This window comes from Caretta caretta, chromosome 8 (assembly GCF_965140235.1).
Source record: "Caretta caretta isolate rCarCar2 chromosome 8, rCarCar1.hap1, whole genome shotgun sequence".
NCBI classification, from domain to species: domain Eukaryota; kingdom Metazoa; phylum Chordata; order Testudines; family Cheloniidae; genus Caretta; species Caretta caretta.
Window position 1 is genome coordinate 1,887,757 of NC_134213.1, and position 27,174 is coordinate 1,914,930.

Here is a 27,174-nt window from a genome sequence, read left to right on the forward strand (position 1 = left end):
GTCTCCCTGAAAAGCAGCCTCCAGGGGTCTCCAGCTGGGAATCCCCCAAACTGAGACCCCTAAACTTAGTGGCTGCTTCTGGCCCTTCTGGCCTACGCTGTTCCCAAGCCCAGGGTGCTAATTGTGAGCTGACAAGTCAGAGACAGGCTTCAGAGTAGCAGCGTGTTAGCAGACGTTCTCCCTTTCTGTTTTGCAGACTTCTCTCCTTCCGGCAGCGAGCGGCTGGACATGAGCCCTGCCTGGGGCGTGCTGGGGCCGGAGCAGACACAAGTCGCCTGGCTTGCGGCAGGTAAGCTGGGACCGACCCTCGCATGCCCCAGGAGCCCTGGGAGTGAAATGGGGAGTTGCTGCCGAGCTGCGGGGCAGAGAGAGTCCTGCTCACCCCGCCCAGCGGCTGGGCACAGGAAGAGCGTGTGCGCTCCTGCAGGGAGATGCCCAGACCCCACAAGGCAGTCGCATCCTCACTGCCACACACTGTGCCGCACCCTGTCCAGAGCCCGGGCGCCAGGCCCGGCTTGGGTGGTGACATCCCTGTTCTGCCACAGGACGGGTCAGGGGCCCACACGTCTCCGCAGGGGAGAGCAGCCCAATAACTGACAAATGCCCTGGGAGCCTCCTCCCAGCCATTGGGGTCCTCGCAAGAGCCCATTTCCCGGGCACCCACAGGGACCATTTCAAGAAAGCAGGCGGAAAAGGCCCAGGGTGGGAATGGCTGATGCTACAGCCAGTTGGGAACTCTGCTTTAGCCTTGGCTGCACCATCCCCTCTTCTAACAACCGCCACCCGCCTGAGGCTCACCTGAGAGCCGGGAGCCCCCCTCAGCCCCGCAGGGGAAGGATCCGACATCAGCACTCACTGCAGGACAGGAGCGATCAGCTTTATTCATTGGAAAGGGGCCTCTCTTCCTAACATGGAGCGGAGAGGTAGTCCCCAGGGGTTCCCCCTCACGCTGGCTCTCCAGCCTGTGGCTTGTTGCCATGCAGGCCCGGCCTTGAGACGGATGCAGGGACTAACGCTGGCCCAAGGACAATGCCTTCCACACACACACACAAGCACACAGGAGCACACGGGGGAAGCAAGGGTTTTCAGCCCCCTGGGGCTCGCACAGGTAGAGAGCAAAGGGGGAGGCGTTCTACCCTTGAGACCACGTTGCGGGCCTGGCTCGTTGCTCGGGCCCTGCTCAGCCAACACCCATCGGCTTAGCAGGGCCGGGTTTTGCGCCAGGAGCCCTTCAGGATGCACCTCACCCTGGGACTGAGCTGGAAAATCCCCGCAGCCGGGGAGGAGGGTTGGCACGGCCCTAGGGCGCCAGGTAGAGGCCTCGCTGCCGAGGTTGCACATGGTGCTGCCTGGACACCAGGCCTCAGGCTACCAGGAGCGATGAACAGCATCTCACCAAACAGAGACAAGGGGAAACGGTGCCCGAGCCGGGGAACCAGAGACGGCATCGTGATATAGCACTGCCTGCATGGGGGGGACACAGGGGGTCCAGCCCCAAACACCCCATCCCAGGGGGTTGCACCCGCCCTGGCCCAGCCCCAAGTGTCTGGCTCCTCCTTGCTCCTCCTTACACCGTGTGTCCAGCTCACAACATCTCATTGAACTGATCCAACACGGTCCCTGCCCCCGCGAGCTCCCAGGCTGACCTAGCTGCGGCTAGCTGGGTGAGGGGGGTCGGGTGGGGAGAAGGAGAGGCAGAGAGCAAGGGGCAGGGGGTGCCGTTCTGGGGAGAGGGTCGTTTCCCCAGATGTAAATAATTTAATGCCCCCCCCCAATTTTTTAATTTAATAAAAAAATATATATTGACCTTTCCTGATCAAGCACATCAGAGTGACAGCTGTCAATCACTCCCCCAGCCCCCTGATCCCAAGCCTTCCCCTCTTTCTAAGCAGGTGTAGACGTTCCCCTTCCCCTCCATGCCCAGCATGGCCAGCAGTGCCCTGCCCCAGGCCTTCGCTCGTCCAGCCCCACAGAGTGGCTTGTCTGGGAGTCAAATGCAAGGTTGTCGTTGCCGGGCCTGGCTGGGAGATCGGGTGCCTGGCCCAGCATGAGATGGGTTTGGTTTTTCGGGGCAGTGGGAGCCGGGGGAGGAATACCCTTTAACAGTATCCTGCTGACAGCCAGGGCAGCTCCGCAGACGCCTGGCCTGGGAAGCTCGATTACCGCACAGCTGCCCTGGTTTTGCAATCCAGGTCGGCTGGCAGTGGAAGCGTCTCCCTGTGCACTGGGCACCTGGGGGGATTAGAGCCATAAACAACAAACAGCAGCCTTCTCCAGCACAGCATGTACCCACGGACAGCCCAGGGTCTAAACACTGGATGGACCTGGCCGAGTGAACAAAGCCAAGGAGGGCACGAGCCGACACCTCGCCTGGGGCCTCTGGCTGCATTTGTTAGTGCGGCCCTGGTGTGGTGAACTGTCAGGTGTAACATCCCACCACTGCCCCCCGGCGTGGGGCACTGACCCCTCCCGGCTCACGCAGCCCAGGAGACAAGAGGCCCCTACAAGTTCTAGACTCAGGCCAGGGTGCAGAAGGGGAGGGGGAGAAGCCGGGTCTCCCCAGGTCACAGTTACCACCAGCCCTGCATACTCCGTCCAAAAGCAGACGCAGGGAGCTGGGCATGCAGCAGCATGTATGTCCCCTTCATCGCGCTGGGGCCCTTGCCGGAGCGAGGACTGAGCAGAAGGCCTTGGAGTGGGAGGCCCAGTTCTCAGTCCCCCGGGAAGGGCCCTGGGAGGACCTGAGCGCTGGGCAGGCCGGGCGAGGACAGAGCTGATAAACGACACCCAGAGGCAAAGACACAATCACGTGTTGCCACCACGAGCTCCCTGCCTCAGATCTGTCATCTCAGGCACTGTCCAGATTGGCCCTTTGCCGGTTGCCTCTTGAAACCCCCCCACCCCAATCCCCCCGGGACTCAGCCCCGTCTGGGCCTGTACTTCAGAGATACCCGGCTGGGCTGCTGTGGACACAGCAAAACCCACGAGCAGAGCTGATGTCCCAGTACCATGCAATGGAGTCACGCCCCTCGCCCCCGCTGACCCTTTCATCTCTGCCCCCCAGCTCCAGGCCTTCTGCTCTGGGATCCACTTCCTGGGGCTCTTGTCCTGCCTCTGTGTTCTCCTCCGACCCACACTCCTCGCTTGGCTGGGTGTGTGAAGCCAGGACACCAGGGGGTTAGGCCGTGGGGAGACCTGGGACACGTGCAGCTGTTCAGGGTGCTTGGGAGAAAGGGACATTCGAATTAGACAAGGGGAATTAACGCAGACATCAGGAGACAAGGACAATGCGCTGATGCGGGCAGGGAGAGCCCGTGCTGGCCCCCAGAGCCCGCTTTGCTGGGGCACATGCAACGGGGGTAGGGTCTCTCTTCCCCTCCTCTCCTGCCACTCTGCCCCACATTTGGGGTGGGAACAAGAACCAGGGATCAGATGGATCCAGCCTGCATGGGGAGGAGGCAGGCATGAGCCCTTCCTTCTGCCTGCACCCTAGTGCACAGGCGGGTTTGTGCGTGAGCACAGAGCCGTGCACGTGTGCATACACACACACAGCTGTGCCCACACGGGGTGCGTACAGACATACCCCTGTGCACACACACAGCCATGCCCACACAGGAGCACACCCACACAGAATGGTGGATTGTGTTACAGATCCATGTCGCTGGGTTTGCAAACAGCCCCCAGTGATCCGCCTGTGGAGAGCGAGATGCTGGACGTGGTGCTCGGCTGCGTCTCTGGGTCCTGAGCAGGGCTTGTCCGGTATTGATGGCATTCAGCACTCCGCTGGTCCATCCATCCTGGCTCAGGAGAAAAGACAGTAAATGACCCTCGGGGACGTTGGGGGCTTCACCCTCTTCTGCAGCTCTGTCGCCGGCTCCTCACACCCCGGGATCCACATGTCCCTCTTGGGAAGGAACTTGGCCAGCCAGAGGCCTCTCCAGCAGGACAGGATGGTGGAGGAGGTCGAGCCACAGGATGGGGTGGGACTCCTGGGGAGGGAACAAGGGTGGATCTCACTAGATCTGCCTGACACATGCTACGGCCGGTGTTTAGTTTTACCTCCTAGCTCCCCTGTCTGCCCCCATTCCCAGAGCCCCTTTCCTCAGTTCAAATTGAAGGGGAGGTTGCAGGAAACCTTGGGGAAAGGGTAGCGAGTGCAGGAAAAGCCAAGGGCAAGTTCTGAGCACACCATGTATTAGAGCTCCTGGCAGCTTCAGCCACCCATCCGAAGCCATGGGACAGCAGCGGGGACCAGGGATGCATGGACATAAAGAACAAGGCAGGACCCTCAGCATCACACACGAACAACAGCAAGTTACCATCCCCAGCCCCCTGAAAATGGTCCCTCCGGGGTGTCCCCTCTCCGGCTGCCTCTAGGGGTGTTCAAATTTATGGGGTCGGGGGTTGGAAAAGGATTCAATTGGCAACACTGTATCTAGTTGACCACGGTGGGGGGAAATGGGGGAGTTTGGGGTGTGTGTGTAGGGAAATCCCAGCTTTCGGAGTCGGTGCTTTGGGTGCTGGGGCCAGAGGAATGGCTGTACCCCCTTATGAGACTCGCTGACTTCCCTGGCCATTCCCACGCTCCTGCCTTGCAGCAGCGGAGAGGGGCCCAGGCTGGGAACACCATCAGGAGCACAGTTCAGGGCGGGAAGAGCGATGCGTGTGCCGAGTGTTACCATTGCATTTTGACCCCCCTGGGAAGGTGTGGGAGTGACCCAGCACCATCATCTGGCCACTGTGCCAGGAATTACGGATTCACTGAACTTTGCTTCTTTTTCTGTCCCCTGGGCCTCTGTCGTTCTAAGTGAGCCGGGACTTTCCAGCTCTACGGATCCTGGCGCAGATTCCGGATTTGAACGCCAACGTTTGCCCTGGGCTGGCTAACAGCGGAACGTCACAGGGTGCTGTTCCTGTTCCCTGACTGGGTGACGGAGGTTTCCAAACAACCCCCTGTGAATAGCTGGCCGAAATCAAATACGCAAGCTGGTGCCAGCTGCGACTCACAGGGGGGACTCCTGCTGTCGAGCTCCAGACTGGGCTACGCCCAAGGCAGGTTTCAGATTGGTGTGAGTGCATGTGGCACTTCCCTTCGTCGCCCGCTCCGCTCGGAGAGGAAATCCTTGGCCAAGTGAGGAGCTCAGATCTGCTCCCGCTCAGGTCTAAGATCTCCTTCCTTTCAGCGTGATGAGTTCATGTCGGTTCCAGGACTACGGAGGGAGGGCTGGTAGCTTGGCCTCACCCCCAGAAGTCAGACCTGGTACAGCCGGCACTTGCTACACGGAGGGGGGGAAGTACAAAACAGCCACCTTCCAGTGGCTCAGCTGCTTTCCATGTACTGCAGGGAGAGACCTATTAGGAATTGAGTCTAGAGGGTTTCGAAGAGCAGATCTGAATGACTCTGGCATGTGCACTAACAGGGTGGGAGGGGACTGCTCAGGGAGACCCAGCCTCATGTGTCAGGGCTGAGCATATTACGCCCTGCAGCCTAGGATTGTGCAAATGGGCTTGACACCTCCCTGGCAGCATTTGGCCTGGGGGTTTGTCAGGGAGAGGAGTCTACACGGTCGGTCGGACCATTGGCCTGCTTTGCCTTGGCATTTCCCAGCTGCGTGCCATGTCCCATTCTGTTACATTGCACTGAGCAACTCAACAGGGGGAGTGTCGCCTAGTGGTAAGAACCAGAGATGGGAACTCGAGACATCTGTAACCTCATCCTAGCTCTGTCACTGATTCAGTGTGTGGCCTTGAGAAAAATCACTGAACCGCTCCATGCCTCAGTTTCCCCTCTGTAAAATGGTGATAATTAATGACACTTTCAGCGCTATCCTCCCACGAAAGGCCTTAGAGAGATGCCAAATACCATCCTCCCCCTTTTCAGCCTGTGCTTGGCACTATAGCATAGTCTGGGGGGAGAGATGGAGTGGATTTGTTCTACCCACTCAGGCCATAATCAACAGTCTCCTTCTCCCAGGCTGGGCACTTTGGGGTATGTCTCCTGCAGCTAGTGCCCATGTCCTCTGCCGTGCGTCTGCCAGGCTCTGGGTGACAGGCTCCCCTGGGAAGGGAGAGAGAGAACAGAAGGCTAGGGAGGAGGAAGCCAGCAGCAAAAGATGGACGGAAAATTGCTGGAAATTTATTTTGGGTTAAGATCCAGCAAAGCCCAAGGGCGGAAGCTGCAGAGCTGGAATCGGCTTCCTGCCAGAGATGTCTCCTGCAATTATGGAGCTTCAAGCTGATTGCTGGACTCCAGGTGTGCTCGGGTGACTCCCTCGAGCCTGTTGTTCCCCGAGCACTCAGTGCTGTCCTCCCCCTCGAGGGAGCAGGCAGCAGAGTGCCCTGCTCCTGGCAGAGGTGGGAATCGGCTGGAGGGGCTGAGCAGAGGCCTCAGGAACTGCCCAGCCGGCCTCCTAGCCAGAGCGTGGGGTTGGCGATTTGCAGCAATTTTCAGCGCTAGCCTGTCCCTGCTGTGCGTGGGCCTCTGGGCGCGTGTGGCCTTGACACGCTAAAGCTACACTCAGCTAGCTGCCCCCGCACATCCAGCAGCCGTTTCGTGATTCCCCAGGTGCCCTGCGGACCAGTGGTCCTTGTGGCAAAGCCCTAAGAGCCTCGGGCACTGCACTTGCCCAGCCTGCTTGGCTTGCTAGCACAGGGAGGGAGCCCGTCACCAGGCCAGCTGCACCGTCCCTTGGGAATCAAAGCCCGGTGCCCTGGCACAGTGTGACCATGTCCAAGGTTACAGGGGCCTGGCGTGGAGCCAGCAGAACCACCGTATCTAGCTCTCAGCAGACAGGTGACCCCGTTGTTTGCCCCGCCACACAGTCAATAAAGCAGAGGCCGCATTATCAGCAGGCGGCCGTGTGGGGCGGCTGGCAGAGGTGACTGTGACCTTAGCTGCCGGAGCCCTGCCCAGCTTTTCCAATGGAGGGTAAAGAAAGTCTCCTGCTGCAAATGTCTTGTTTTCCATGTGTGACCCAGCCCCGCTTTCTGCGGCGTTTACAGGCATCAGCACGCACAGAACCGCAGGGGCCAGCTGTAAACCCTCACCCCACAGCCGGGGAGCATGGGAGAAGGGCTAATGACGGCAAAATGCAGCCAGCCCGCTGCGCTGGCGTGGTTCCTAAAACCATTGTGCCAGAGCTTCTGGTATCTTTATGCGGCTGGAATGGGCTTGGAGAAAGGCAATCATCCCAAGTGCTCCGCAATGTGATTTCTTAATGCAGCCACTTCTGGGGTTGACAGCATCAGGTCCCATTATCCAACCGGGGTTAGCCCTGGAAATGAGGCAGAATAGCCTGGTGCAGGCCCATTGGATAGTCAGTGGAAAGTAATCAGCCTGCTGGAAACGGCTGAAGACTCTTCCAGTGCAGGCGGGAGTTGCAGGTTTGTCAGTGGCTGAGAGGGGCAGCTGTGCCCTGGTGTCGTTGGCAAAGAGATCCACTCTAGGCCTGTTACCAGGAGATGGAAGTACGTGAAACTGATTCATCTGGCCTGTCAACCAGTTCCACCGGGTGCTGATCTACACTAACCCGTTCACCGAGACAAGCCAGGAATAGATCTCCGGGAGGAAGGGGCCTGTGCTCTTCTCCCCTTTCATATGCAGAGGCAGAGCCTGCCAGCCCCAGACTCAACACAGCTTAGCTCCCCTCCTGCTTTCTAGCCCGGCTAGACTAGCCCCTGGCACGCAGAGCAGTGGGAGTTGTGGGCCAGTTGGGGGAAGGGAGGAAACGCAACCGAAAGCACACAGGAGAGCACGTGTTAGCCCTTTCCAAGCTCACCCACTGCGCATCGCTGTCCAGGTACTCACCCAGTGGCCCCCACCTCTGCCTTTAGGCTTCCCCCTGTGGCAAATCTAACTGTGACCTTCTAACGTTTGTCCTCGTTGGCTGTTGGAGGAGGGCAGCCAGGAATCAAAGGCTGAGTGCGTGTCCCAGAGCGGAGCCTACAGCAGCGGGCTGGCCAAGACTCAGGGAAAAACTCCAGCGCTGGAGAGGATTCAATTAAAGACAAAAAATAAAAAAAATCACTCAGTCACTCGGCGACACTCGGTGTTCCGCCGAGGCTCCGGGCTGCTGCCTCTTACTCGCCCGTGTCTCTGCGGCACCAGAGCCAGAAGGGCCCCCGGCGCTCTGGTTTGCATCACCTGGCGCCGGGAGAGAGTGGAGCAGGCTGGAGAGGAACCAGGATGACAGTGACTGCTGGGCAACTCAAACCAGCCCCATTTGTGGCCGGTAATGTGGTTATTTCCCCGGTGAAGGAGCATTTCTCTTCCCACGTCTCACAGGTCACCACATCCCCCCGAGTGCCACCGAGCACACTGGCCTGGCCTGCTGCAGGGAGGGGGCAGGGGTCTGACTGCGTGTTGGTGGGTGTGGGAGGGTGCCATTCGCTAGTGTGGCTGGGCTGTTTGCTACCTGGCCTCTCTCCATTCCTGGTTGACATTTAAACCTTTTATACATTTTTAACCTCGCGCATATCACTGTGGATGTCCCGCGAGCGATAGAAATGTCCAGGCCTTGTCCGAAGCGGTTAAGCTTTCGCCTCGCTAGATTCTAGTGGCAGGGAGTTCCAAGTGAATGATGAGCTGTGCAAACGGAACAGTGTTTCCTCTGACCAGTTTTAAATGAGCTCCCTTTCCTTTCCTTGGTGTTTAGCGAGAGGTGAGGAGGAGGTCCCTCCTCTGTCCCACTCATCATTGACCATTCAGAATGACCCTGGGGCTGCAGCTGCTGGGGCTTCAGTGTGCAATTTCCAGTGCAGGCCGTGCTTGCTAGACCAAGACATTGCCACCCGGCTTTTGAACATCCGTGCAATACAGAAGGTGTGGGGAGGGTGCCTGCAGGGGTGCTGGTCCCTGCTCTGCACCCCTCTCCCAGGCCAGGCGCTGCAGTGCAGCCCCCCGAGACGCGGAGACGTTTGCAGCGTTCACGCTCTGCTGGAGCATCTCCCCCCGGTGCAGTGGGCACGGGTGTCTGTCACCATGGAATTCCCTCCCTTGGGAAGAAGCAGGCTCCCAGCTCTAGGACGGAAAGACCCACATCCCCTTCGAAGGGGGCACCAATACAGCTAATAACTGGCCCTCTCTGCAGCGTCCTCCTAGGAGACCACGGCTCCTTGGGGCTCCCGTGCTCACTGTTACTGGCACTTGGTGCCAATTGCCGGTCTACTGCTGGGTTTTCTTTTGATCCTCGGTTCGCCCCCCATGCCTGGTAGAGATGGGACCATATTGAGGGAGGGGGCCACACCCCATTGCGACAGAATGTGCCAAGAAATCCCAGCCCATTGGCCCTATCTCTGCAAACAGCTCCCCCCGCCCCGACACCTGGCTTTTCTACCACCCGTGGAGCTGGGGGGGGTCCCTGTCAGGGCCCCTCGTGGGCTGCCCCTAGCCTGTCTGCCCTGCAGCCTTAGCATGTACCAAAACAAGTGCCCCAGTACTGGCCCAGCCCGCGGTGTCATTGGGGCAGGTGGGGGATGGGAGATTTGGACTGGAGCACAGGGCTGTGCCCGAGCTTAGAGCACCCCCGGCGAGACCCAGTGGGGCCTGCAGTGCAGGGACCAGGCTGGCAGGGCTCGGCAGCACTCAGTAGGGTGCTGAGCTGGGGCTCTGGAGGCTCCAGCCCTGCTCCTGAGCTCACCCCCTTCCACACGGAGGTACTGCCATGGATGGGGCCCGCTGCTCCTGCTACGGGTGGGGAGAAACGAGGGGAGAACCAGCCCCCCCGTCCATTCCTCCCACCGCCAGAGAGCCAGGCAGCCTCTTTGTCAGTAAGGGGGAGGTGGAGAAGGCCCCTGGATGGGTGAGTGGGGCTCAAGGGAACCCCTCCTGGGATGGGGGAAAAAGAGAAAACCCAGCGTGACTAGTGCTCTCCCGTGCAGCGAGCTGCAGGTTGAGTCTGGGCTCAGCTCCTCTTGTGGTTTCACATCGATCGCACCACTTCACTCGCCCGGCAGCAGCTTGTTTGAGGTCGATGGTGCATTTCAAACAGGCTCTGGGCTCTCCCTGGGATGGCGGATGGCCCTAGTGCTGCTCTGTCAGTTTCAAGCTGGTGCTTTCATGGGGTGACACTTTTCTTCTCTCTTGTGGGGATAACGCGGAGACTCGAGAAGACCAGGCCAGAATATGTTACTTCAGGGGAGAGTCTGTCAGGGGGCTGGACCGGGACTCAGAGGCCCTAGGCTTAGTCCCTGCCTCTGCCAAAGACTCTCCTGGTGAATCACCAAATCTCACTGTGCCTCACTTCCCCATCTATACAATGGGGATAATGATACTTTGTTAAACTCTTCAGGGCAGGGCCTGTCTCTCACTCCATGTCTTCCCAGAACCTGGCACCTTGGAGCTGTGATCTCACTGGGGCCTCTCACGATGCTCTGGTCAGACACAAAATAATAATTAATAACTCTACAGTACCACGACCCGGCTGCAGCCGAGCTCACACCCAGCCTTTGCATCGTGATGCAGGAAACCTGGGTCTGCTGCTGCCTCACTGAAATTTACCAGGGATCGAGGTCAGGTCTCAGAGCCAGCCAGGCTAGTCCTACACCCTCCACATGTTTCAAGAGCAGCATCTCCCCGTGCAAATAAACCAGCACTATCCATTCCCTGCCTCTCTGGCAGCTCCAGTTAGCAGGAACCAATCTCCTCCCAGCTGGCAGGAGCTTTTCTTAGCCCAGTAAAATTTCCTGAGAAGTGAGTCCTTGCCAATCTCACGCCATAGGGAGAGCAGAGTTCACTTTGCTTTCCCAAGGGTACTTGGGTATCTTTATCCCTGCCCTCCTCTTTTGGCTGGAAAATTGGGATTTCTGGCATCTCAGCTCCTTTTCTTTTAGCAATCCCTTTGTTGCGCTTCTGCCTACAACTGGGGCTAGTTCCCATCACGCTCAGGCCAAATGCTGGCTAGGGGAATGTATGTGTAACTGAAATCAGTGCTCTCGCTCTCTGTGTGTAAACACGCGTAAGCATGTGTGTTAAACAGGTACCTTCATTTTCAAAAGAAAATGTAGCCAGAATTTTCCAATCCTGATCCCCTTTCAGATCTGTCTGTAGCCATCCAGCCCAGACAGCTTCCTGGCATCCAGGCCTCCCGGCTACCTGAGCAGGAGTGAAAACTCCTCCCCATCCTGCTCCAAGAGAATTCAACAATGGAAAAGCTTCAAATCCTATTTCCCTCTGTGATGACATCTACTTGATCTCCTGGAATGAAGGGTTGAGAGATGCTGAATAGCTCCTCCCCTTTCACCCTTGCTATCAATAATTACCTTAGTGCACAATGGAGAGCCATGAATGCAGAGGGACCCAGACCTGCCTGCCTCCACGGCCCAGAGCAAGGCCACTAGGCCAGACAGAGGGTGGCTGGGATCCGGTATCTGCAAAGGAGACAGGCAGGAGTAGGGGAAATGGGAGTTGGCTGCTCCCACAGCTTTCAAAAGGCCATGGAAAGGAGCGAGCCTTGACCTTTCTCCTCCAGCTCCTCCTTGGAGGCGACTTCCCAATAACCAACTGCAGGTGGAAGAGGACCTCCCTTCCCCCTAGCTGCGAGGTCTGTGACTCTCTGCCCTGCCTTCCCTCTCCTGCTCTCAGCACTGCAGAGGGCTCTGCCCAAATCGTACCAGGGAAAAGCACCGATCAAAGTTACAATTAACAAGCGAATTAAAATCATGAAGCTATTACAAATAAACAGCGTGCTCCTTGCCTGGAAGCAGAGTTTCCTCTCCCAGTTCTGCTTGGTGGAAGAAGGCCTTTCAGAACTGGCACTCACCAGAACCAGCCCTGTAAAGCAGGTCAGGCTGCAGAACTTTGACTACATAGCAGTGGAGACCCGGTGCAGATCCCCACTCCAGACGTCTCAAGGTTGAGCTTGCTGTAGGCAAAAGCCTGCATCAGTTGGGACTAGAGGAGAGCACGGATGCACTGGGCTGAGCCTGGCGGTGGGAAGGGGATGTCCTACAGTCACAGCAGGTGCAGTGGGCCCTGGGGCTCTCAGCAATGAGGCACTGGTGCTTGGGCCAGCTGCTCCTCCAGGGTCTCTTTGCGAGGCTACCATGCTGGGTCCAGCTTTTTGTACCTTCAGTGGGTGCTTGAGGACATGTACGGAGCACTCTGGGACAGGGGTGAGCAGCATCACTCCCGGCAGAGGCTGGGGCAGGGCACGGCCCCGGAGTGATACTCTCCAGCCATGGGCTAGGAAACCTGCTCCCTGCTTCTCCACCACCAGCGCCAGCCAGGATAAAGCCAAGAATCGGCCCTTTGTTGGCGCTCCCAGGAAAGGCGGCGGGGAGCGTACGCGCTATCTGCTGGGTGGAACGTTTCTGAGCCGCTTATCGGGCTGCAGCCCAGGGGTCAGATGAAAGGCCTGCAAGGAGCAGGAATCACTCGCAGCGAGGAAGGAAAACAAGCTGCATTCTTTCCTTTTTCTCTCTTTCACAGGAGTGGGAAGATCAGCGCTCCCTCCATCCCTTAGACTCCCCTCCCCGGGCTCTGGGGAACAGAGGAGCTGGCAGGGCCTGGTTCAGAGCTCACAACTGTGGCTCTGCCCAGCACATTGGTGAAGCCTCACAAGGTAACCTACCCTAGCCTCTCCTGGTTGCAGCAACCTTAGGACTTTCCAGGCACCGCTGCCTCAGGCCCCCCCTTCCACTGCTCGTCCGGATCAATATGGAAGTGATGGTGGTCAGTGTACGGGATGGGGCTCCGAGTCAGAGATGCTGAGAAATGGCCTAATTTGCATGAACATTTGCATATTAACCAAAAGAAAAGCCAATGCACCCCGCCTTAAGTTTAGCTTGTACTGGACTCTTCTTGGAAACATAAGCAGAACTCGCTTGTGGATTGAACTCACCAGCAATAGAAACCTGCACGTGGAGCACTGCGGGCTTGTGGTTAAAGCAGCTTATCGGAAACAAGAGCCCGTGACACCCCCATCTTTTGGCGTAGCACCTGCCTACGCTGACGCATGGCAGCGGCTGTAGCATTTGAAGGGTAGCCAGACCTGAACGTGCAGAGGAGAACTCACCCCCTCCCTGCGAGGCTCATTCAGAGTGTCAGTAAAGTACATCGAGAGCCTCCAGCAGACGGCACTGTAATGTGCAAATGGTATTTTTACTGGTGAGCACCTTAGCTGGCAGGTGCAATGGTTTTAGGGTGACCCGGTGTCCCGATTTTATAGGGACAGTTCTGATATTTGGGGCTTTGTCTTATGTAGGTGCCTATTACCCCCCACCCCCGTCCCCATTTTTCACACTTGCTGTCTGGTCACCCTATATGGTTGCCTCTTGCATTATTAGCATCAGCTGCTGGGGTACATTGGAACGTGGTATCAAAGTAAGGCTGAGGGATCTCCTGGCCCTGCTTGCAGGCAGGGGGCTCTGAGAAAGGCACGGGAGCTGGGTGGCCCAATTCCAGCAGCAGACAGCTAGGGTGGAAAGACCCAGCTTAAAGCAAGGTGGGGGGAGTTGTGCTTCTCTGTTTTAGGGAGCAGCCTGTTTCCTCACTCTCTGTTTTGGGGTTCTCAAGCACAGGGTCACATTGCAACCTCCCCGCGAGACTATTCTATGTTTGCTCTAACTTCTTTATACATCTGCTGTGAACATGCCAGCTTCGTCCTTGCCCTACAGGTAGGGACTCGGATGGCCATGCTCTGGGCTCCCCGTTCTGTGGAAAAGCCCAATTCTCTTCCAAATCCTTGTCCCAGAATTGAAGGAGGTGCTGCAGGATGTCTCTGCCCTGGAGATACACTCTCCCTCTGTCCCGCTGCGCTGCTTGAGGCACCAGTGTTCATGCTCTAACCACAGCGGTAGATGCTGCTGCCACTCCTGCTTTAAGATGCAGAGCATGAAGAGAGCTGAAATGTACCAGAGGCAACAAACAAAAGGGCTGCAAGGGAACACGCAGCCAGCTGTCCACCCCCCCTGGAGCTAAACACGGCTCTTGAGCTAATCCTGGCTAGTTCCTATTAGCCCCCATCCTCCCCATCTTCTCCAGCCTATTATCCAACTTCACATGCTTGCGGGAAGAGGCAGAGGGACTGAAGGGGTCATTTCACATTTGCTCTTGTAACAAATGGGCTATTACCACTGTCCTCTGGTGGGTGGAATCAGAACTGCCTAGCTGCGTGTCCATGGCCCTATACTGCACACTACAAAGGGACTATTCTCTTGTCGCTCACGTGCTAGCAGAGCAAGGGGAAGTGAGTTCTCTCCCTGCTGTTACCTGTGCCATACTGGGCATCCAAGCCTACTGGGTATGTACCCTGTGCTTTGGGCATTGCAGAATCAAGTCTAAGCCCAGAACTAGTTTGGTCATAAAGCTGAAGCCATGTGATGTTCCTGTCCCTGCTCTCCCCTGCCCCATCCCGGACCTCCCCACCAAACCAACATGAGGAAGCAGCATTACCTTTCCATGGCTTCTTGAGCGAGTGAGTTCTCCTTCCCGTTCCTCACCAGCATCCTCAGAGGCTTATCTTCCTGCACGCTCAGTGCTTGCTTGCGGGCTCTCCCCCTGGAGTGGGGCAGATGTGTGGGGGTGAGGGGAGTGCTCCTGGAGAGGGGCCCCACCCTTCGACAGTGGAACAGGCGCTGGTAGGCTGTCCGGAAGTCCCTGTTCAGAGCAGCGTACAAGATGGGGTTCAGGGCTGAGTTGGCATAGCCCAGCCATAAAACTATGGACTGGGACGTCTCATCCACCTTGTCCCCCTCCATCCCTCGGTAAGTGAACACTGTGAAATAAGGGAACCAGGAGATGATGAATGCCCCCAGCACGGCTGCTAGCGTCACGGTGGCCTTGTGCTCTTTCACAGTGAGCAGCGCAGGGCTGACGGCCTTGCAGCAGGTGGCGTGGTTGATCCTCTTGGCTTGCTCCCTGGCGATTCGGAATATCCGGTAGTACATGATGCACATAATGACCAAGGGAAGGTAGAAGGTGAGCAAGGCGTCCACCAGCCCGTACACGGCGTTGACCGCCAGCTTGCACTCCGTGCTGTTGTTCAAGCCTGTGTTCTGCACACCAGTGCCATTGGTGTTCCAGCCCAGGTGGATGGGCAGGAAGGAGACCATCAGTGAGACCACCCACGTGACGAACATGGCCACGGCCACCCGCAGAGGGGTGACCAGCTGGGTGTAGCGGAGCGGGGCTGTGATGGCGTAGTAGCGGTCTATGCTGATCATGAAGAGGTTGAGGATGGAGGCCGTGCACAGCATGACGTCCAGGCTGATGTAGATGTTGCACAAGGTGGGGCCGAAGTGCCACTCGCACGTGAGCTCGTAGATGGCGGAGAAGGGGAGCACCAGGAGGCCCAGCAGCAGGTCGGTAACAGCCAAGGAGACAATGAAGCAGTTTGTCAGGCTGCGGAGCTTGCGGTTGAAGGAGACAGCCAGGCAGACGACCACATTGCCGCAGACGATGACCACAATGAGTACAGTGAGCACGATCCCAATTAGCACTGTCTGTGGTTTGCAGCCCAAGCCTTTCAGAGCAGCTGTGCCATTCTGACATGGATCCATGGCAAGGAGGCGTGGGCAATCAGTCCTCTCCCATCTGGGCTACCATGATGTCCCAGTTCTGTCTGCGCTCTGCAGCTGTTTGGATAAAGGGTCCTACTGGAGCCCACAATGAATGTCCCCAGAGCCCTTCTCAAACCAGCCTCGCACTCGGGCACCCACGCTTTGGGCATAGAGATTTGTGTTCACTTGTTTGCTCTTTGTATCCGTAAAGGTGCCAGGAACCAGTCAGGGACTCTGCACCCAGAGCTAGGCGAGGATGTGGGCTCTATGCAGAAATAATGCCCATAGATCATGCCCATGTATCGGCACCAGCTGGGGATCAGTACATCAGCTGCCAGGCGCCTCTCTGGCAGCTGCCTTTGAGTCTCAATCTCTCCCTCTTCCTCGCTCTTCTCCTCCTCCTCTCTGAGAAATTAAGAGGGGCTGAGTCACGTAGGGTCTCAACCATGCCTGGTTCCGTCCACATGGTCAGGCTGGAGAAGGTAGGGAGGGAGATTCTTCTACATCATTCCTTCCGGCTGGTCCATGCCTCTGGCCCTGAGCTGCAGCCACTACTCATCACTCAGACTCTGGAAGGAAAGGGCAAGATCAGGCCTGCAGTCAGTGCAAAGGGGACATTGCAGAGGGTCTGCTGCAGAAAGCAGCAATGGCTACTTGGGGGTTCCAGCCACTCCAGGAACATCAATGGCTGTGCCAAGCGAGGCCCCTGCAGCCAACTCCATGGCATTGCTCTGCTCGCCTGTCCCTCTCGGGGACTCAGATCAATCCCCTTGAGAAGGGAGGGACAGACGGACCAGAAACCAAACCCTCACCTCCCGCCTCCCGCTGCCGGCAGCTTGGGAAGTGGGGGGACCGGAGCCAGTGCTCACTTATACTGCTGTTAGCTGCCGTGATCCGAAGTCAACGGAGCTGCACTGGTATCAAATCAGCGTAAGACAGGGGAGACTCAGGCCTGGCGGCTGGAATCCAGACCCCAGATCTTGCTCTCCGCCCTACACAGCACTAAATGGCAGGTTTCCAGGCCGGCAGCAGAACGGACCTTTGTGTTAAGGGAAGGCTGGTCTTTGCTCTTGTTTTGCTCTGAGCAAGAAAGTTCATCTTTAAGAAGCCAGGATGTTGTCCCTGGCTGGTTCTTTGAACCATCACCACCCAGTAACTTCCCTGCACTTCCCAAGCCCTGAGCTGGCACCTAGGAGCACCCGACCCAGCACCTCTCTTTAACTGAAAACAATTCCCTTGGATCTGCATGGCATATTTCTGGGAAGTTCTGGGTAGGAGACAGGCACGTTAGAGAAGGAAACTGTAGCCTATTTGTGCTTGGAGTGGTCTCCCTCTCCAGCACTGCTTCCAAGAAGGCTCTTCTGCAAAGCCTTTCAACAGCGACTCTGACAGATGCCCGGGCACCCTCCTCCAACACACACACACACACACACACACACCTGCTGCCCTACATGTGCCCCTCAACTAGTCTGTCCAGAGGAGAACAATAAAGTCCTTTGGGAGAGGCGCTTCCATTCTTTCCTTGTGCCTTGCCAGCACACCATGCATACCAGGAACAATCAGCTTCTCTTTGTAACAAGCAAATAATTCTTCCCTTCCCCTGCAGGGCTCAGTCAGTAAGAATAATAAGTGTGAACTTAAAAAACAAATTGGATTTCCTGTGAACCTAATCAACCCTATCAAGTAACTATTCCCCTGAGACTCACCCTGGGCGAATGGACTCATGCAGTGCTAAGGTGGCTCCTGGCTGCATGGATAGTCTGCATATGAGGGTTTTGTTACCTGCAGTGGGGGCAGCCAAGTGCTTATTTGCAGGTGTGCGTGTGAAGATATTGCATGGAAAAGCTGACACCGCTGGGCGGAGCCATGCACCAGGTCCGGGAGGCTCGGAAAACTCCTAGTGTTCAGCAACCCGAAACGAAGCCACAGAAATCATGAGGCTGGCTTAAAAACGCTAAATCTGGGGGGCCTTGTTGTTTGCCTCCTGCCTTGAGGGGTCACATTTTCAAGCTTTTGTCCAAGAACACTAGGGCAAGAAACGGCCTTAGTTAAAAACGAAAGGGGAAATTCTCCCATCAGCCCACAACGTCAGCAGCTGGGGCTTGAAGAGAAACACCAAGTGTTGCAAGAGTTGGCCACCCCGCCTCTCCCAGTGCACTCCAGTCTTCGCTTGCAGCTCCCACGAGCTGGATCATGAGCTCTCTTGAGCAAAGGCTACCCGCCTGCAGTAAATTCCCCCCGGACACGACCGCATGGTGTGGTGACACAGCACAAGGCACGGCAGGCTGGATTCTGCCTCTGAGTTGCACAGGTGTGAATCAGGAATCATGCTGTTGGAATCAATGAAGTTACACCGGTGTATCACCCGTGACGACAAGAGCAGAACCAAGCCCCCCAGCTTACAATCCCGTTAATGCCACAATAACGGCACATAGTTAGAGACGACTGTAACTTCTTTTAGTAAGAGTCATGTGGTTTTGTGATGTGGTCTAGTGAAGTCCTGCCAGTGAAATGGGTAAAGACTTTTCCAAACAGTTTCTGACTATTCCCAGACTACTGCACTGGGCAGCACAGCATGGGGAGGAGGTAACCAGCCCTCTGTGGAGAAAGAAGTGGTTCGGGACGATTTAGAAAAGCTGGACGAGCACAGGTCCATGGGGCCGGATGCACGGCATCCGAGAGTGCTAAAGGAGTTGGCGGATGTGATTGCAGAGCCATTGGCCATTATCTTTGAAAACTCATGGCGATCGGGGGAAGTCCCGGACGACTGGAAAAAGGCTAATGTACTACCCATCTTTAAAAAAGGGGAGGAGGAGGATCCGGGGAACTACAGGCCAGTCAGCCTCACCTCAGTCCCGGGAAAAATCATGGAGCAGGTCCTCAAGGAATCAATTCTGGAGCCCTTAGAGGAGAGGAAAGTGATCAGGAACAGTCAGCCAGATTCACCAAGGGTAAGTTATGCCTGACTAATCTAATTGCCTTCTATGATGAGATACCTGGCTCTGTGGATGAGGGGAAAGCAGTGGACATGTTATTCCTTGACTTTAGCAAAGCTTTTGGCACCGTCTCCCACAGTATTCTTCCCAGCAAGTTAAAGAAGTATGCGCTGGATGAATGGACTATAAGGTGGATAGAAAGCTGGCTAGATTGTCGGGCTCAACGGGTAGTGATCAATGACTCCATGTCTAGTTGGCAGCCGGTATCAAGTGGAGTGCCCCAAGGGTCGGTCCTCGGGCTGGGTTTGTTCAATATCCTCATTAATGATCTGGAGGATGGTGTGGATTGCACCCTCAGCAAGTTTGCAGATGACATTAAACTGGGAGGAGAGGTAGATAAGATGGAGGGTAGGGATAGGATACAGAGGGACTTAGACAAATTAGAGGATTGGGCCAAAAGAAATCTGACGAGGTTCAAGAAGGACAAGTGCAGAGTCCTGCACTTAGGACGGAAGAATCCCATGCACCGCTACAGACTAGGGACCGAATGGCTAGGCAGCAGTTCTGCGGAAAAGGACCTAGAGGTGACAGTGGACGAGAAGCTGGATATGAGTCAACAATGTGCCTTTGTTGCCAAGAAGGCCAATGGCATTTTGGGATGTATAAGTAGGGGCATAGCGAGCAGATTGAGGGACGTGATCGTTCCCCTCTATTCGACATTGGTGAGGCCTCATCTGGAGTACTGTGTCCAGTTTTGGGCCCCACACGACAAGAAGGATGTGGATAAATTGGAGAGAGTCCAGCGGAGGGCAACAAAAATGATTAGGGGTCTGGAGCACATGACTTATGAGGAGAGGCTGAGGGAACTGGGGATGTTTAGTCTGCGGAAGAGAAGAATGAGGGGGGATTTGATAGCTGCTTTCAACTACCTGAAAGGGGGTTCCAAAGAGGATGGATCTAGACTGTTCTCAATGGTATCAGATGACAGAACGAGGAGTAATGGTCTCAAGTTGCAGTGGGGGAGGTTTAGGTTGGATATTAGGAAAAAACTTTTTCACTAGGAGGGTGGTGAAGCACTGGAATGGGTTACCTAGGGAGGTGGTGGAATCTCCTTCCTTAGGAATTTTTAAGGTCAGGCTTGACAAAGCCCTGGCTGGGATGATTTAATTGGGGATTGGTCCTGCTTTGAGCAGGGGGTGGGACTAGATGACCTCCTGAGGTCCCTTCCAACCCTGATATTCTGTGATTCTATGAAACTCTATTATGATTAAAAATGAAACAAGAATTACACTCGGATGAAAGATCATTTCTGCTGGCGTGTGGCTATTTTATAAGTAAGTCCCCACAAGAGTCCTGTCTGAGCTCAGAAATACCATTACCATGAAAAGGAAACAATGTTTTCCTTGTGCTGTCTCGGGTAGTAAAACAGAAAACAACCTTCTCTTACTGAACTGTCCCCTGGGAGAAGCCAGTAGAAGGGTCTGTGTCTGGCTGGCTTGACAATCTCTAAACAATGAAGTGTCCTTCACTTGGAGAGCAGAAATAGATAGGGTAAAGATAACACTAATAAACCCCAACAACACAAAAGAGTGCTTGGCAGCTGATCATCATGGGATTTGTCTCCAAAGCACTTTGAAACTTGAGCTAATGGACCCTTGCAATCCCCTGAGTGGCAGCCAAGCAGCATTATTTATCTCCCTCCAGAAGGGGAAACTGAGGCACTGAGGCAGGAAGCAGCTCCCATTTGTCCAAAGCCACAGAGGAAGTCAGAATCAGGATTAGAACTCAGGACTTCCCAGTTTCCAACCCTAGGATTCACCTATTTCCCTCCCTCCCAGGAAATGGTTTGTATCACTGAATATTTAAGAGAGTGGCTCTCAACCTTTCCAGACTACGGTACCCCTTTCAGGAGACTGATTTGTCTTGCGTATCCCCAAATTTCACCTCACTTAAGAACCACCTGCTTACAAAATCAGACATAAAAATACAAAAGTGTCACAGCCACACTATTACTGACAAAGTGCTGACTTTCTCGTTTTACTGTATAAAAATAAAATAAATCTACTGGAATATAAATATTGTGCTTACATGTCAGTGTATCGTACACAGAGCAGTATGAACAGGTCATTGTCTGTATGAAATATTAGTCTGTACTGACTTCGCTACTGCTTTTTATGCAGCCTGTTGTAAAACTAGACAAATCTCTAGATAAGTTGATGTATCCCCGGAAGACCTCTGCCTACCCCCAGGGGTATGTGCACTCCTTTTTGAGATCCGCTGACTTAAGAAAAAGTGAACGTGTGATCTCACACATTGCGCAGTGACCCCCTTTCCTCAAGTCTTTTCAGACAGACTGGGTTTGAAGAGGACAATACGTCCTCCTTCCTTCTCTCCCCAGATGGGTATGTTCCACATGGAAACGACCAGGGGCCTGGACAGACTTCCACCTGCGGACAGAATGAGAGACCCAGGCCTGGGTAACTCCACTGAAGCGGACAGAGTTACCAAGTGTAAATGGGAAGAGGCTCTCTGCAATCCATGCACATGCAGAGAGCACAAAGACCTGGCCCCAGAACCCCAGTTACTGGAGAAGCCTTGGAAAGTTACTGCAGAGATGAAGCAAGAGCAGTAACTCCAGGTGTTTAAATGTGCTAGATCAGGGAGATGATTGAGGTAAATTTTCATGCTCCAATTCAATCTCTCTGCCAGGAAAAAACAAAACAGATCCAATTAAAATGTAAAATTCATAAAGAGATGCTTTATAGCACTGGCAGTAGGTCAAAAATACCAGAGCCAAGCACAGGGCGGGGTTTAAGAGATAAGATGAGTAAATAATTCACAGATTTCCTGGTGCTGCATGATGGAAAAATGGAGGCCGAAGCAACGAGCTCTGGGCTAGGGCGCACATAGGGCAAGCGTGCTCCACCTGTGGCCCAGCTCGGCGTGGGCCACGTCCCCGTTCTCCCCAGGGAAACGATCTGGCTGTGGGGAAGACGTGGAAGGGAAGATTCTGTAGACGTACGAGAGGGTGATGAATGGGCCTGCATGGCACAAGAGTGGGAGCTCAGTGCATCGAGTGAACCTGGGTGCGAAGATTAGCCCTTTCATCCCAGAGACACACCAGGGGCGTGGCAGCAACACCCTCAGCCCTTGGGGTGGGGGAAGAGCATCTCTGATCATGTTTCAGCAGCTGTACTGGTGAGCGACCAACGTGCATCGTCACAGCTGCTGCAGAACCTGCCATTCCAAAGAGTTTTATGGATGTTGCTACACAGCTATACACGGTGAACACTTCACCTGCCACTGAAAAGCAGCCTTCTCTAGGTTGGAACGCTGCAGTTTTTTAACAGCACATAGCAACAGCATGCAGTAAGTTTAAGGCAGGAAGTAAAGCACTCTTAATAACAATCTACCTGCTGACTGGTGGGAGGAGGAGGGTGGCTTGCTCCTACCGAAAGGTTTTTCCAAGGGAAAAGCTTGTTTTCCCTGCTACCAACAACCAACTGGCAGTGGCAGGATAAGTCAAATTCAGTGTACCACACTGAAACAGCATGTACATGTGTCACACCCCGTTATCCACTAGAGGATAATACCCTACTACTGCTAGCAGCTAACAGATTTATTCCTTCAGCTCAAGCAGGAGAGGGTGGTGCTGAAGGGACTGAGTTCAAACCCCACGGATGACCTGTGCAGAAACCATCATTACATCAGTGCCATGAAGACAATTGACAAGGAACAGTTAGACTCTGAATATCCAAGAGGCCTGTAATTAGTTCAGCAATGTGGGGAATCCAGCCTAGGCTTGGGGAGGCTAGTTTAGGCTGGCATGGGGTAACCTCCTCCTTCCCAGACCAACATTTCAACTCCACCCACCCTAAAGCTGCAGCTCCATGGACCTATGGGCTGCTGACCTGGCTGTTAACATCTTTTAACAGGTTCATCTCTGGTGCTTTGCTAATTAGTTCAGGATTACAAACAAGAAGGCGAGTCTCCTTGCTTTGTTAATTACATTCCTGCATCAGAGTGGGAGCAGAACACATTTCACAATGCAACCAGGAAGGAGTTGGGTCTCTTTAACCTAGGGGAAGCCAATGTCCCTCTCTGCTACATGAGAGCCTCAAAGGGCCAGGATGCCAGCTAAGCATGCAAAAGTTCAGGGCTCTCGATGTTCGCAGTAGGGATGGGGTAGAAAGCACCTCTCCCAGGCACAGCTGCTGGGGGCCCCCGGTAGGCAACAACACATGCAGGAGCGCAGGGGAAAGGCACTGCACTCACTGGTTCTTGTGCACTGCCAAGCCTTGGATTGCACCCAGCCCTGGCACAGAGGCGCAAGAGGAAGGGAAGGCTCCATCCACCCTGCGGCATGAGCACAGGCCTGCAGCGGGTACCCGAATCTCTTCCGCAGGGCAATTTCCTGAGAATGGGCTCCCTGTCAGAATGATGGGGAGAGTCTCTGCTCTGGGCGGGGTCACAGCTGTTTCCCATCCCATCGACACTGGAAAACACAGCTGTAGCTCACGAAAGCTCATGCTCAAATAAATTGGTTAGTCTCTAAGGTGCCACAAGTACTCCTTTTCTTTTTGCGAATACAGACTAACACGGCTGTTCCTCTGAAAGAAGAAAAGGGAGATTCTGGAATTCAGCAGGTGTCCCAGGAAAGTGGTGGGGCCTGGGCAGAGTTTGGGCCAAGGATATTTTCATTTCAACTCTCCTCTGCATCCCTACAGAACCTACGGATCTCCTGGCTTGAACCTGGGAAGCTGGACTGCAAGCACCGGGCCATCACCTCCTCAATTCAAAGGGCCCAGCAAAGAGCAGGCAGCTTGAGCCGTCCTCCAGGGACATGGGAGTTTGCAGGATGCAGCTGCTTGGAGCTGTGAACCCCAGGGAGGAAAGCCAGCACAGGAAAGGCAGCCTCTTCCCCTCCCTGCTGTGTGATCACCCTGTAGCTGTTCCCCATGACTCTCCCTTTGATCCAGGACAAGTCACTGAACACTCCCGGCCCTGCGCACACAGGGTGGCTTTATGGGGGAAGGGAGTCAAGGAGAAAAGAATGCAGCTGAGGCTGCCAAATGTGAATTGCTCACAACACACGCACTTAAGCCACTAAGTCAGGTATTATTTGTGTAAACAGGGGACAGTCCCACTATTGTGGGGAACTTTCCTGGCTTCTACACTATGATCTGAGTCCTCGCTCCCCCTTCCTTTACCCAGAGCCCTGCCTGACCTCGAGGGCTCCCCTCCCACTCTCCTGTGGGCAAGAGTCCTCATAACCCCAACAAGGCTGGGCCCCGGATTCCTGGGGAGCTCGACCCCCCACCTTGTCATGGTCACTTAGAGCAGGGTATAGGGTGTCCCCACTCTGGGTGCTCTCTCTGCACTGGATGCTTCCCTGACCCGCTGATCATTACCTACAGCTCTAAGCAAACACAGTTTATTAAACAGCAATCCATGTAAAAAAATAAGGGAAAAATGGGGAAGGTTAAAGGAAAACCCGTCACCCCGCTCTGTGGCCTGGGGACGTCACAGCCAGCATCTCTGGGATGTCAGGGCAGTTCAGACTGTCCCTCCCACTTCCCAGGCCCCTGCCCAGGCCCTGGCCGTGCTGCAGGGAGGCTGCGGGTCGGACACTTGCTCTGGCGGTGGCCACATGCCCTCAGGCTCTAGCTGGCAAGACCCTTCTTCCCAGTGTTGCCCCTGTCCCGTCGGGGTTACGATCCCCCCCAAGTGTGGCCTGCAGAGCCTCTTGGCTGGGGCGTCTCCCTGCGCTGGGCCTGCTGCCCAGGGTCCCCCCTCGCTCTCCCCAGCTGCTCACCACACCCAGCTCTAGATGGCTCCAGCCCCAGCACGGCTGCTGCTCTGCCTCCAGCCCCCTGGGCTGCTTCTCTGGCCCCTCTGGCTCTGGTTGCTACAGCTCTGCTCCCAGGACAGGTCTGCTCTGTGGGCTGCTTCTGTGACTCCGCTCCCAGCACAGACCTGCTTCGTGGGCTGCTTTTCTGGCCCCTCCGGATCTGGTTGCTACAGCTCTGCTCCCTGCACAGGTCTGCTCTGTGGGCTGCTAATGTAACGCTGCTCCCAGCCCTGACCTGCTTCCTGGGCTGCTTTCCTGGCCCCTCTGGATCTGCCCAAGCTCTGCTCCCCGGCTCAGCTCGGGCCCCTGCTCTCTCCTTAGCTTGGCCCCACTCTGACTGATCCAGACAATTCCAGCTCACAGGGAGGACAGGACCTCCTGGCCTCCTGACTCCCTCATTAGCCTGCCCGCCCTGTCTATCAGGCTTAGGGTGACCAGATAGCAAGTGTGAAAAATCGGGACGGGGGTAGCAGGTAATAGGAGCCCATACAAAAAAAGGCCCAAATATCGGGACTGTCCCTATAAAATCAGGACATCTGGTCACCCTAATCAGGCTAACCTGGAGCATTGGCCTCTCCCCATTGTTCCTGGGGACTGTCAGTCTCAGGGTCTTGATTTCCCATTGACCCTTCCCCTTTCTTTTGGTACTGGGAGCCAGCAACCAAAACACTCCACTGCCTGTTAGTAAGGAGACAACAGCCCCTCACATTTGCGTGGTTTGGAGGTAGAGGGGGAGCCTTGGTTTCCGAGTGCAGCAGGCTCCCTTAGGGAACCCTTTTCAGAGCAGCAGGGCCTTGGCAAGTTCTCCAGCTCACTCAGAGGTTCTCTCCCCCACTGGGCTGTGCCAGGCTAGTGGTTAGCTGTTGCCGGATCAGGGATGGTGAACTGGACAGGGGAATCAGACTTCAAGCACAATGCATAGCCCTGTCCTGGGAGGATGGTCCGTCCCTGGGGCAGAGACCTGCGGGGTCGGTCTTTGGTGTTGCACTTAGTCAGTTGCACATTTTTAAGCAAGGGTCATTAACCGGGGGCATAACCCAGGGGCCTGGTGGATACTCCCTCCCTGGAGCTCTGTAACTCTCTTTCTAATAGACCAGCTCTAGCTCAGCCAGAAACGATTGGGCTGGTGGCAGGAATCCGGGGGTGAGGTCCCCTGGCCCGTGCTCTGCAGGAGCTCAGAGCGGGTAATCACAACAGTCCCTTCTGGCCTGAAAGATTGAACTGACCCCAGAGCGGTGACTTTCCGTGGGTCTAACAGGAACCCTTTGACAGCACTGTTTCCAGCTTCCCGACCAAACCCTTTGTCCTTCTCACATCTGAACAAGACTTGAATTTACCACCACCAAGAGATCTGAAAGAGGATGTCAACAAAAACAAAATCTCATGCAGCTGGGGTGGAAACCACTGTCTCCAGCTGGTGGTCAATGTCACAGGGTCACCTCCACGCTGAGCCCTGCTGCACACATTCTCAACTGCCCCAACCTGCGGCCTTTTGGCAGAAATCCGCCAGAGGGGCTTTGTCAGGGGACAGCTCCCCTCCCTTCCACTGCTGGCCCACGTCTCCCCATCGCTGCTCAGCGCAACTTTCCTGCACCCCCCCATGGACACTGTGCAGCTCATGGCCCCGCCACAACCCAGCTCCCCTCCACGTCCCTTCTGCATGGCCACTCACCCCACCGGTGCTCTCTGGGCAGTTCCTGCATGGTGAGCTGGGGAAAATGGAGTGGGGCAAGAGAAGATGAGGAGGGAGCTGGGGTGGGGGATGATCTGGGACACGCTGGAATCTCCCCCCCGCCGAGCACCTGCACAGTGGCAATACACCCCCTCCCAAGTCTCTCTCTCCCCCACCTGCTCAAGCCCCTCCTCGGCAAGCTCTGTGCCCCATAGGCAGGGCCACCCCCCCGGCCCCCAGAGGCACTGCAGGGAGCCAGGGCTAGAGCAGGGAGAGGTGCTCAGACAATCACAACACAAAGAAAAGCAGAAACAAAACTCTGCCCCGTTCCTGTGAGTATGTCAGGGGGAACAGAAGTGGCTGCTGGCTTGGAGCAGCTCCCCTCCTCCAGGGACCCCTGGCAGTGCCCGGGGGGGTTAGCAGGATGCCTGGGCCCGTCGTTTGTTTCACCAGAGGGCTGTTGTGGGCACCCTGGCCTTGGCACAATGCTCTAGGGGAGGAGGGTCCCAGCTGGCAGGGGGCCAGAGGACCCCAAAGACATGGGATGAAACCCCGGCCAAGTGTCTGTTCGAGCCGAATGTTCAGAGGGCTCCTCTGCCCAGGGCAGAATCGGTTTGTCGTGGACAATGCTGCTGTGGCCAGGGGGAGACACAGCTCAAAGGTGGGGCGTAGCGGGGGTGGGAGGGGGGTTAATCTTGCTCCATGGGCAAATCTCAGCCCAGCCGTAAACTAGAGTCGGGGCTGATGCCACCCTAACACCCCCATGGCAAGCTCCCCTCCCGGGGCAGCTCTGGGAACTCCCTTTGGGGCGCTTGCCGGGGCAGGGGCACAAGGCGGGGGGGGGGGGTGTCCAGGCTGCGGGACCCGTCTCTGGGGTGTCGCAGGCAGCGGTACCCAGGGGTGCAGACGTTGGGGGGTGGCTGCGGAGCTGGGGGGCTGATTCTCCGGGCGGAGGGGGGGGGGCAGAAGGAAGTGCAGGGTCCCCGGCGGCGGGCTCCGTCCTCTCCCCCCGCCCCGGGCCGCTGCGGCCCCGATACTCCGGGGATGGGCTCGGGGGGCGAACGGGACCGAGCCCAGCCCCCGCTGCAGCGCGCAGCGCCCCGCGGAGACCCTACCTGGCTGCCCGCGGACCCGGGGCGCTGCTGGCCGGCCCCGCAGCCGGCGCGGGGCGGGTGGGAGCGGGGCGCGGAGCTCGCCGGGCTCGCGGCTCCGCGGCA

The 27,174-nt window shown here is 56.1% G+C and overlaps 1 protein-coding gene across 3 annotated transcripts; it reads right to left on the bottom strand.

The window, feature by feature from the left end:
* Positions 1-856: 856 nt before the first annotated feature.
* Positions 857-27,174, bottom strand: HRH2 (histamine receptor H2). Of its 3 annotated transcripts, XR_012669542.1 has the most exons (4): positions 25,512-25,629; positions 14,393-16,067; positions 7,808-7,985; positions 3,858-3,989 (listed from the first exon to the last, which is right to left on the bottom strand). XR_012669542.1 is itself a non-coding variant. In XM_048861766.2 (3 exons), the coding sequence occupies exons 2-3, from the start codon at positions 15,496-15,498 to the stop codon at positions 3,803-3,805; spliced, it is 1,293 nt and encodes a 430-aa protein (XP_048717723.1). In that variant the 5' UTR covers positions 15,499-16,067; positions 27,073-27,174; the 3' UTR covers positions 857-3,802. The 3 variants fall into 3 exon arrangements, 2 of the variants coding, with proteins under 2 accessions (XP_048717723.1, XP_048717724.1); XM_048861766.2 differs by lacking the exons at positions 7,808-7,985; positions 25,512-25,629 and adding an exon at positions 27,073-27,174 and having other exon boundaries at positions 857-3,989; XM_048861767.2 differs by lacking the exon at positions 7,808-7,985 and having other exon boundaries at positions 857-3,989.